Here is a 12,238-nt window from a genome sequence, read left to right on the forward strand (position 1 = left end):
ATCTAGGAAAAGGTAAACACATTCTAAATATAATTTCAACTTCAAGCATGTGTTTTCTAACTATTAATCTGGTTGCATAGTTGGAATTGTGCCAAGGATGTCGTGAGCCAATACTGCGCCTCCTCATCCCAAACTCCAGAGAGTGTGCTGCGTCTGGATTCCCAGTCATCAAACCTGGGATCGTGCACTCACCATATAGTCATCAGCGTTATTGTGGTCAGTGGTCAGGAGCAGCACAGGGCACGCCATCTCTGCTACTTTGCTTTTCTTATGATTTGGTTCAGTTAATCCTTACTTCTGCTTCTACATTTTGTTTTGATCAATTTAATTAGGCTTACAGTTTTATATGGTCCTCTGTGGAATCTCCTCCTCTTCGTTGGCGCTGTTCGGAATTTGGATTTAGATTTTATACATTGTAGTTTTTAATGAAATTAAAATATGTTTTCCTGAATAGGTAAAGTAAAAATGATTTAGATAAACAAAAAATGTACTATAATCGTGAAATGATAATTGTCTTTTGTACATAACAAAAACAGTAGCCTTGGGAGTAAAAAAAAACACTGGAGAATACTTATCCCCTTTTATGAACTTTCAGAGTGAAGAAATGTATGCATGTTTTATGGATAACTACATCCAGGATTAACTTGTATACAACTCATTCCGACCTCTATTTAAATACTGTACAGAGCACAATACACTTGTGTATACACTTGTGTGTTGTAATTAAAATTTTAATAATGGCTTCAAAATCAGCAATGAAAAGCACACCTAAGTCAATGCAAAAACCAAATTATAGTTGTGTAAGAAAGTGTTCATTAACTTGTTTTTCTAACATTGCCGTGAAGGACAGACTGTGAAGAGACTTGATTAAAATATATTATGCTGTACTCTGGTATCACAATTTACATCAGTCTTAATAGACACTTGTACAGGCAGTAATTGGAGCAAAAGTGTTGAAGTGATCAGGAGTGCTTGAGGGCTTAATAAGTAAATGTTAATGTGCTGGGAGACTAAATTAAAAACACTCCCTCCAGTGATTGCAAACCAACTATTTGTGAGTGGAATTGTACAGTAAAAGTCTGCGTGCTCCCCACTGGGTTCTCATCTGAAAAAGGCAACATCTCTTGATTGCAATGTACATATGCAAATGCTAAACGCACTGATTTATGCTGGAGCAACTAACAAGCCATATGATAACAAAAGTTTTAATCAAAAGCCACACAAATAATTGTCACTTCAGATTCACCAGTCTATTTACCAAGTCTTTTATTCCCTTAATTACTGTTCTGATGGCAAAGTTCATAATCAGTTCAGGGTGCCCTTGGAAAGCAGTGGTCATTAATAAATTAGTTGCACAGAGCATCCAACAAAACATATTAGTAATTTAACAACGGATTGGACAAAATGTTAAAAAAAAAACAACCCACAAAATCTGCTGATCAGGCGGTAACATTAGGACCGCTGCAAGATGGAGAAAATTACAGCCTGGATAGCTTCTTAAAGGTGCTCTCATCATTTTTCTGGTAGGGTGGTCCACCTGCTTTGCCCGAAATGTTCCACAATATGGCATTAAAAGACTTAGTTTTAATTACTCAAAAATACCTTGTTGCCACTCCATAGATCTGTAACTTGTTCTGGTGGCATCATCTGCTTTAAGTTTAATGACATACTGGATAATTACAGACAAAGTAATAACATCTTCATGGAGACAGTATCAAAAAATATGACAAATTTTAGAAGGCAACCAATGCAGGTTTTGTGTTATGTAGAGCTGGTGGTCAAAAGGTTACGCTTCAACTGTGCAAATCTCAAGGTCAGTCAACATGTTAATAGTTGCTCAGTGCTCATTCCCACTAATGCATAAAGGCTGGAGGCCATATATATTAAAAAAAATCTACTTCAATCTTTTCTCATGCCCCATATTTTTTTCCTTTTTGACATCTTATATACAGTAACTCAAGAGGCCGTGTCAGCGTGTGTCCTTCATCTGAACCAGTAGGGGGAGTGGTGAGATGAGCCCCAAACTAGAGGATGATTTGGTTTTTGAAGCTGCGGTTGAGGTCTTTGTGTGGGAGGACGATGGAGTTGAGTATAATGACCTCAGAGGGGATGCTCACATTACAACCTGCAGAGATAAAGCCAGACTGGAGTTAGTTCCTGCTCTGCCTCTACACACCACATAATATATTACACTTGTCAAATACGCTGTGTGTTTATGGAGGGGCTATACCGGCTTTTCATTATTTCTACAGATAATGCAAATGAATTGTCCCACATGGCCAAACAGATCACAAATAATAAATGTTAGAGGGCATTGTACAGTGCTGAGTAAATGTCTTTTACAATGTATTTTTAATATGCAATGACTCTAAAATAAATAAAGTGCACTATGTAACTGTTCTGGTGGAGGGTCCGCCACCTTCTGGCCTCCATGGAGATGTTATGTCTTTGTCTAGAATGTTCCACAGTACCGTACATTAACTTTATTTATCTCCATGGAGACATGATGCACTGCCTGGACAAAAAAAAGTCACCACCTGGATTTAACTAAGCAAATAGGTACAAGCCTCCTACTGGATAATTACTCTAGGTTCAGCAACAGTCTGTGCTGAAACAATAAGGTCAGCTGACTACCTGAATATACTGAATGACCAGGTTATTCCATCAATGGAATTTTACTCCCCTGATGGCGCGGGCATATTCCAAGTTGACAATGCCAGGATTCATCAGGCTTAAATTGCGAAAGAGTGGTTCATTGATAATCTTTGGGATGTGCTGGAGAAGGCTTTGCACAGTGGGCAGACTCTACCATCATCAATGCAAGATCTTGGTGAAAAATGAATGCAACACTGGATGGAAATAAATCTTGTGACATTGCAGAAGCTTATCGAAATGCCACAACAAATGCAACAAATACCACAACAAACGTAATCAAAGCTAAAGGTGGTCCAACGAAATATAAAAATGTATGACTTTGTTTTGGCCTGGCAGAGTAAGTCTGCATGTTTATCAATAAAAACACCAGAAATTTAATAAATACAAAATAGATTAATTCAATGCTATACTGTGAAATATCCCGGCAAACGAATGCAGTTCTCATGGTGAAGAGCAGGTGGTGGACTCTACACCAGAAAAATTTGATTGCATCTTTAATAAACACCTCTATAAATAAGCCAGTTGGTATTGCTGAGTTGGTATCGCTAATCCTCTTTCCTGTGACTCACAAAATCTTTAGCTAACCTTTATATCATCAATATGTCCCACAGGTGCCAGAGAATGTATAAAACAGTTTGAAGTTTCTATATTATGATTTTTTTTTTTTTTTTTTTACCATTATTAATACAAAACAATATGAATAAAGCACTGTATTTATAATTTACACTTTGACAATTTGATATACAAAATGTTCATTACACATGTTTGTGTCAGTTATAAACATGCATGCATATCATTATTTAACACATTACTAATACATCTGAAGAACAAGGAGAGTATCTCTGGAGTATCTTACCGAGAATAGTAATGGACGGAGTGAGTTTGCCTTCCCTGAACAACGTTTCGCTGTCGATTTTTGCATAAGGGTCATTGGGGTTGGGGTCACTTGGGGTCCCCTCCACTCGGGCCCATTTGCCGATGGTGCTTTCCCAGCCTACGATGCTGTTCAAAACACAGCAGTGATCCTAGAGAAGAGAGGTCAATATCAATGTTTAAGTACCAGTATATAGATTTAAAAAATAACACCATAAAAATATTCAGCTGCCTATTGTGGGAAGCAAGAAGTGACAAAAATGGAAAAGACAGCCCTCATTTAATGAAAGATATAAAAAAAAAAATGGGTAGATTTGTTAGATGTATTGATATACTTATTTTTAAAAACTAAACCAGGGTTAACAGCCTGACTGGAGTTTCTTCAGACAATAATGTAGGTGTGATGCCAGAATTTCTACACAAAGCTAAATGTAGAGTTAGTACTTTTTTGACGCACATCCCAGATAACAAATTGTCCTTGTGAGCAAAACAATGCAATCAATATGTCAAATGAAGCCTAAACTCATTGTGGAGGCTCAGAGTCATCACTGGAGACATGAGATTAAATTAAAGCACCGCACAAATCATTGGAAATGACAGTTTTGAAGGAGCGAGCAACAATATTTATGTACTGACAGAAAAGTTAAAGACGAATACCAAGGGTGTCACAGTTGAATTGTGGGAAATGTAACCAATAAAAGTGATATGTCGCAGTGTGTAAGCAGATCCATTTAGCATGTCTTTAATTTGTACTGTATAAATTTAGTCCAACAATGTGATTTACAATATATTAACTAAAATTGGCTTATAAAGACAATACAACTTAAGACTGTTGCAACTTCAAATTAAGGTTGTCAAAAGTATCAAAAATCAGATACTAATCAAAAACTAGTATCAAAACTAAATTCTCAGGAAAAATAAAAAATAAAAAATTCACAGCACAGATATTCAAGTTTCCTGAATATCTTTAAAATGGTCTTGACCACATAGACCAGCCCTTGCATCCCTACGGAACCTACCTGGACATCTGAGGGATTACCCAGACATAAAATTGCATGGTAATATAAAAGAAAGTACTATGATTTCATGTTGAAAATCACATTCTAATATCTAAAGAGTTTTTATTATCATAATGGTATTAGAATCAATATTGAGTATCGAGTCTATAACCTTGCACAGCAAGATGGATTCATGCGATATTTGTGAGTTTGTCTGTGTTGGTGAGCAGAACAGGCTTCATTGGCTCAGCTTCTGCTGCTTATTGTTAGCGATGCCACACTTTGCCATTGTACGAACCGGCTTCGCTGCACTCTTTTGGGACAAACTCGGCCCCAAGTGTCCCCTCTGCTCCCGGCTGTCCCAAGGGGTGCAGTCAGCCAACCCCTGCCCATGTTTGGCATGATACATGGGGTTGTCATGGTGCAGCTAAACCAAAGGGTCAAACTTCCTCTACTCCCTCATACAACTGGTCCCTCATTACAAATGGCAGACAAAAGGGAAAGCGCTAAATAGAGGCAGTCATTGGAGCTGTCAGATAGATTTAACATTCTTGACCTAAATGAGTTTCCATGTCTATCAGGTCACGAGGAGTTTCCATTCCCACTTAGATCCTCGTAGGACATCACAGCGGCACCCACTGCATTACAACAAAATAGGGAGTAATTCCCATGTCCATGAAGATACTACAAAATGTGAAAAAGAGGGTAAAAAGTCCCTGCCACATGTGATGAATCATCAATAAGCTTGGCCTTGATTGGTACAAGAACAGCGTCTTTCGCTGAATAAGACCTTCCCCCAGCTCCTCAATGGTTCGTCTACGTTACGCCATGCAGCCATCCCACAGACTGAAACAAGTGAAATCCTGTAGCTCAGGTATCACACATGAACACTGTGCTCACACACACTGTCCAATCGCGCGGTGATAGTGCACATCGGCTTCAATGACATTAAACTACAACAGTGTTGGAAATCACTTCAAAGTGCTTATAGACACAGTGCTGAAGTTAAGAAAACAATGCCTAATGTCTGGTCCAATTCCATCTCCCGGTTTCAGTGACATGAAGTTTAGTCAGATCTGCTAGCTTCACATCTGGCTGAAGCCTTATTGCAGTCCTCTAGGAATTCCTTTTGTGGATATTTTTTGTGGATTCTGAAAAAAGGAATAATCTGTTTGCCCACAATGGCCTTAATTTAAATAGGGATGGGAAAAAACAAGTTGAGTGATAATATCAGACTAACGCTGGAGTCTGCACCTAATAGGCCTACTGAGTGACTCTTTACACATAGGATAAATAACATCTCATGTGACTCTTTGACAAAACCAGCGTCTAAATTAGATGTCATTAAAGCCTGGGCAAATCAAACAGATCCAGATATATTTGTATTTTCTGAAATCTGGCTGTCAAATAAAATAAGTGATAAAGAAATCAATATTGAAAATGAAAGCTCAAGTGGCATCGAACGGCCCTCACCGGCTATGCGTTGTGCTCAGCCGACCCAGCACTCACTAAAGATGGCGCTGATGTGCCACTTGTCTCTCACTTGTTATTCTGGCTTCAGGCTGAACTTGTTACTGCACAGAAAGTCAACGCACTTCATCGCCATAGCAACACTACGCAAAACAACTTTGACCCCCTAGACTGTTTTAATTGAGATGACCAGAAGAGTCACTGTGCCAAATTTCATGTGCAATGAAACTAATAAGTGGTTTTAATATTTTTAAATTCAAGAAAAGTTGGAAATTTCACCGTCAGGACAACAAATGCACTTTCACCATGGGAACCTATTGTAAAATTCCATATGGTTTCATTGACTATTTTGATTGGGATGACATGAAGAATCACTGTGCCAAAGTTCACGTTACTGCAGGATACAGAGTATTTTATTTGTGAAAAACATGTAGAAGGTAAGAGCTTTGTTCATTTGTGGGCATCGAATCGTTTTCAGCGAGAGTTATCCCAGATTGATTAAGTGTAGAACTCAATTCAGAGTGCTATCACATATCTGAATTGGTTATCGAGTCTATTCGAAATCAAGTTTGAAATTTTTGTATCCTGATGACACTAGTTCAAATGTGCTTACTTGTAGTGTTGCATTATGGAGAATGATGGATTCTCGTACTCTGACCCCAGCACCGATCGTCACTCCCATCCCAATGGACACATTTGGGCCCAGCTGAATACAGAACAGATACAATGCACTTTGAACATAACCATCGAATGTACAGAAGCAAAGCATTTCCTTACTGTTGCTGTGGGGTCGATATTTGCAGTTGGATGAATGTAAACATTACCTGTAAAATATAAATTAATCCTCAATACATTTGTGTTTATATAAGAAAAACAACTACTGTCAAAAAAATAAAAAAATAAATACTACCACTTATTTTGGGGCCTCCCTCCTTATTTGTGGCCAGGCGTTCAGGGTGACTTATGTGATACTGGTTGAGGTACAGTCGACTTGCATAAATTGCAGACCTGAAGAAATACATTATTAATAACAACTGAATGTTTAATAGTTGCTGCAAAGTTTAAATACAATTCCTAATACAGGGATGGAAACAACATGAAAATATGATCTGTAATGTGATTTTTGTAAAATTGCATTCCACACAGATATTGCTGTAAACTTCTTTTTCATGTGTTCTTCTTGCTAAAATCACAGACACTCACCCGGCCGATTTAATTTGGCTCCAGAAGCTGAGGGTCTTGTACACGTAGAGTTTACCTTGTCCCGCCAGAGCAGTGAAAATGTCCTGCTCCAATCGTATGTGCTCTGCTCTATGCCACCCATTGTTTTGCTCCTCTCTGCAAAAGACACATTTTCAGTTATCTGCACAACCCAAAGCTACATTCAATTGAAAATGATCCAAAAACAACTTGAACTACGTAATAATTCTGTTGACTGGACTGCCATCTGCTTGTCTCCTTAGAGCGGATATTGCTTTGGATCGTTTGGTAATAAACTAGCTTACATTTATTCATTCATATGTGTTTTTATTGCTGAAAAATACCCTGAAAGCTGTGAGCAGGGTTGCTTTTTCACAGATCAAACCTGGCCTGATAGTGTCCTCCTCTTGTCACCATGGGGCCAGATAAGTTTAGTGCCCTACTTTGGAAGAATCCAATCAAAGCAATAACATCTCCATAGATATTAGCAGGTGCCAGACACCAGAAAAGTTACAGTGTACCTTTAAGTACTTTTCATAAGTTCATCATTTTCTTCCCTAAAGCTGAGCCTGGAGAATAAATAAGATGCATTTCTCTCAACTTAAAATGCAAGACCGCATTGATGGGGTCAGTGCTGACTTGATAGCAAAGCTGATTACCTAGTGTCCAAAACTTCAGGCAAGAGTCCACATGCTCCATATTAAATCAGCCCAAGTCTCTGATATAGTGTATTGTGAGAGCCCCAAGATGAAACAGGCTCTTAAAAAATTCATTTCATCAATATTTAACAGATACCAACCCATAATCGAAGTTTTACTGAAAAGCAGGGAAGTTGCTTTAAGGCAAAGCGGTTCCCATGAGAGCTTGTAGTATTAGGCATATAGTTTCTAACAAGAATCTATGATGTGTTAAGGAAAAAGGTGCAGATTGAGTGCAGAGCTTGCAGAAGTGAGATAGGTGAAATTGGGTGACCCTAACCTTGCTTTGGATGACCACAAGTGAACTTAAAATTGAACTTAAACAAATCCCATAGAATTTAATTAGGCATAACCAAGTACCCATGGACAAAGTCTATTGTGCAAGTCACTGTGGTTGAATACAATTTGGGAGGGGGAAAAAAGCAAAAAAAACAAGACAAAACAAAGGACAGGAATTACATCTAAATTCTCAGTGGAAGCTCACTACTACTACAAAATTTACAATGCTACCAAGACTAGACAAGAATACTACTTCTATTACAGAGTATGCAGGAAAAACTAAGACTGGGCCAAAGTCAGTTCCTTTTGAATTGTAAATGTGTTAAAGAAAAAAAAAATGTTCGAGGTTTATTGTTAAACACCACGGATAGGCAAATATGCCAATAGAAATCAAAAATAGTAGAGAATCTTATTAGAACAGGTATCAATACATCTTAATAAATCAAATAGAACACATTTCGACTGTTTTAAATTGTTTTAAATGGTCTTGATTATACAAGACCACATATAATATTTAATTGAAAATGACATTCTTGTTTTTATTATGAATGTGTTCATTAGTTGTTGTTTGAACTGCAATGCAAATGTCCAGTAGACCTTACATGACCTTGATTTGTATAATGCAAGAATCGTACAGTGCACGTTAAAACTGATACACTAATGTCTGAAAAATTGTGCATGTCAGGTTGAGTCAAGAAACGTCTTTCTCCATCTAAAGTACAAAGCATGTATGTAGAACAAAACGCAATGAAATGCACTGCAAACTACACCATGACTAGCAAACAAAGCCTGGTGAGAGTAGCAAAAGCTGGCACACCACATAAGACATTATTATATTGTTTCCATAGGGCTCACACCACACAGTAAGTGCTCTAACCACACCGTGCAACCTACACAAACCGACTTACCCATCGTACGGATATCTGATGAAGTAACAGAAATCATGGAGGAATGGAGAGGGAAGAGGAAAAATGAAGAAAACAAAAGTGATGGCAATGTGCATGCTTAGAGGCCACACAGAAACATGACTCACAATAACATATCCTGCTGATTCTTCTGGAAAACTGCCCCAATATGCTTAAAGATGTCCGGGTTAAACAGGTAGATGCCACAGTTGATAATATCGCTAACAAATGTACTGGGTTTTTCAACGTAGTGCTGGATCTAGAAAAACAAGTATCATGGAGTCAAGTTTATTTGATTTATATTAAAAGCACACTACTTTAACTTTATTTTAATCATAACACTATAAACATTTTAACATTAGGAATAATTTATTGATCCCTGTAGAGAATTTGTCCCTGGCATTTGATCTTCAGCAAGGATTTTCCCTATTGTGCATGTAATTTTTTTTTAATTGATTGATATAATCAACACATTATGTTACAGTCTTTTGAGTCAAAAAGACAAAATTAAATAAATATGATATTATGTGTTTCACAACTAATATTTCCAAATCTGGATTGTATTCCATTGGCAATGAAGTGTAAATGCACTAATGACATAAAGTTACCTCATTTGTTTCTTCATTTGCAACAATGCATCCATAATTTAGGGACTGCTTTCTGTTTGCCTAAGAAGACAAAAATGCAAATCTTAAAATGAATTCATTCAACTTTTTAAGCATTGCTAAATTTGCCAGTCTTACTGTAGTGCCAAGGATTACAAAGCTGTTTGGCTCTCCATGTTCCTTCTGAAAATTGAGCAGTTCGGTGAGAGGAAAAGCTGAACATACGTCTGCATTGAGAACAAAGAAAGCCTCCGGGTTTCCTGAAACTATCTGATCTCTGAAGTGATAGATACCCCCTCCAGTGCCCAAGGCCGAATACTCCTGTAAATACCTGCAGCACACAGAGACAAAGCAGCCATTATCAACACAAGGAATAATAGTATTGTTGTTGTTTTTTCTAGTATTCAAGCCATGATATTATACACAGGACACAGGTGTATATAATATTCTGACCATTTCTGGATTTCTGAACAGAATCCATGTATGTTAATTTATTGGGATCACAGAATTTATACAAGATTAAAAAAAATAAATAAATAAAACTTGACTGAATGCCAAAATCCTTTAAATCCTGTGTTTGAGTAGTGACTCCATGTTTTAATGATAAAGTCAAAAAGTGGATAGTTGCATGTAGTATATATGTCTGGTATGTATACTACAATAGAAGTGGGGTATTGGCTAGTATCAGAAGACCTACTACTTGACTAGAGGAAAGTGGCACAGAGTATAAAACACAATAGGAGACATTAATATGGTGCAGGATGTGAAGTCAGGGTTTCTGGGGGTGCATTAAAAAGCATTACATTTACTTTCAAACTGCATTAAAAAAAATGGCCAAAAATATTGCTAATACCCAGTTAACATTTATTACATCCAATTAAGTTAATCACAGACCCTGTGTGTAGCACGGCCCATAACATTTCTTACTAGTGGTATATGCCATATAGCCCCATCATGTGCTTACCTGATTGAAATTTTGAATTGCTGCTGTGCATTGGCAAGAAATCTGGTCAATTCTTCATTAGGTTGGTAAAAGCCAATAAGCAAAATTTCCTTCATATTTGGGACCTGTAAAACATGCAATACATAAATACAACCAAAGGTACAAGGAGAAGCAGGGAAACCTAAGTATCACTAAAAAGGTATTTATTTATGATTAGTAATGATAAATACAGATGCTCACTTTGGCGCATGCCTCTATGTGATGTTGCAACATGGGAACTCCAGCAACAGGAAAAAGTGGTTTGGGGACTTCAAAAGACAAAGGCCTGAATCTGGTGCCTGAAAGAGGAAAATGTGTAATATCACTTGCAATTCGTTTATTAAAATTTATTTATTTTGTCATTTAAATGAAATAGTATTTGGGCAATCTTTATGGATGCAATTTGATGAAACACAGTATACAGTGTAACCTTACATTATGGACTGTTTCTGTAGATCTTTTGAATAATAGTTTAATTGAAATTCACCCAAACTGCAAGACACTTACAGCATGGAGAAAAATACCATGTAAAAAAAAAATAATAACAATTGGGTAAATCATTCCTCTGCATCCTACGTAAATATGCTAATGACATCTATATTGTTCTGTTGCATCATGTACAGAGACTATAAATCAGAGTAATCATCTCTTTAAACACATGTAGCTTTGTTTTGTTTGTTCCAGCTGACTGATAATTTGCCACGTCAGTGATAACAGGAGCTCGGGGGTCTCCTTGTCGTTGACGGTGGAACTAGTCGCTTCGTTTGAAACAAATCAAACAGAATATAATATTAGATGTCTATAACGAAGACTTACCCTTTTGTGGACCACCGATTAAAACCACAGCTTTAAACATTTTGAATGAAGAGGCAAATGACAGCTCAACCTGGCTGATGGAGTCTTCAGTAAAAACTTCCGCATGACGTCCTGCGTGAGTACGTTGTGCATCACGGGAGGGGCTGGATGAATCTTCTTCATCTGCTACATTCGGCAGGCTGTCTGCTCTAGTGGCCGCTGCTGCCCCCTCTCTCTCTGATTGGGTGATGTTGCTTTCATTTTTGTTATTTTTCTCTTGACCAACCCCCCATTTTCACCCCGTAAACAATGGAGAAAACTCACAAAAAATTTAAAGTCATACTTATCTAATTTCTGGCAATTTCCATTCCATTTTCTTCCAGTTACTTCCCCAGGGATGTGTCCAGAAGGCATCCGAAACAGATACCCTAGACACCTCCTCTGGCTTCTCTCCACATGGAGGAGCAGTGGCTCTACTCCAAGTTCCTCTTATGTGACTCAACCCTCACCTTGTCTGTAAGAGTCACGCTGTGGAGGGAACTAAATTAGCCCGCTTGTATCCACAATCTTGTCTTTATGGTCATTACCCAAAGCTCATGAACATAGGTGAGGGTAAGAACATAATTGCCCTGTTAATCAAGAGCTTTGCCTTTCAACTCAGCTCATTATCAATATTCGAATCTCCCTCTATGGTTTGGCTCAGCACTAGACATACTTAAAATGTAATTTCAAAAGCATACAGAATTTGTCATAACACACAGCATTTATTATCTTATTC

At 37.6% G+C, this 12,238-nt stretch overlaps 1 protein-coding gene across 1 annotated transcript; it reads right to left on the minus strand.

Annotated features, from left to right (window-relative positions):
- Positions 1-1,249: 1,249 nt before the first annotated feature.
- Positions 1,250-11,610, minus strand: gmppaa (GDP-mannose pyrophosphorylase Aa). The gene is made up of 12 exons (XM_033987291.2): positions 11,482-11,610; positions 10,867-10,964; positions 10,648-10,751; positions 9,822-10,014; positions 9,687-9,746; positions 9,207-9,337; positions 7,200-7,334; positions 6,907-7,004; positions 6,774-6,820; positions 6,610-6,702; positions 3,512-3,680; positions 1,250-2,125 (listed from the first exon to the last, which is right to left on the minus strand). Exons 1-12 carry the CDS (start codon positions 11,519-11,521, stop codon positions 2,025-2,027), a joined length of 1,269 nt encoding a protein of 422 aa, XP_033843182.1. The 5' UTR covers positions 11,522-11,610; the 3' UTR covers positions 1,250-2,024.
- Positions 11,611-12,238: the final 628 nt, after the last annotated feature.

This window comes from Periophthalmus magnuspinnatus, chromosome 21, assembly GCF_009829125.3.
Source record: "Periophthalmus magnuspinnatus isolate fPerMag1 chromosome 21, fPerMag1.2.pri, whole genome shotgun sequence".
Lineage (NCBI taxonomy): Eukaryota > Metazoa > Chordata > Actinopteri > Gobiiformes > Gobiidae > Periophthalmus > Periophthalmus magnuspinnatus.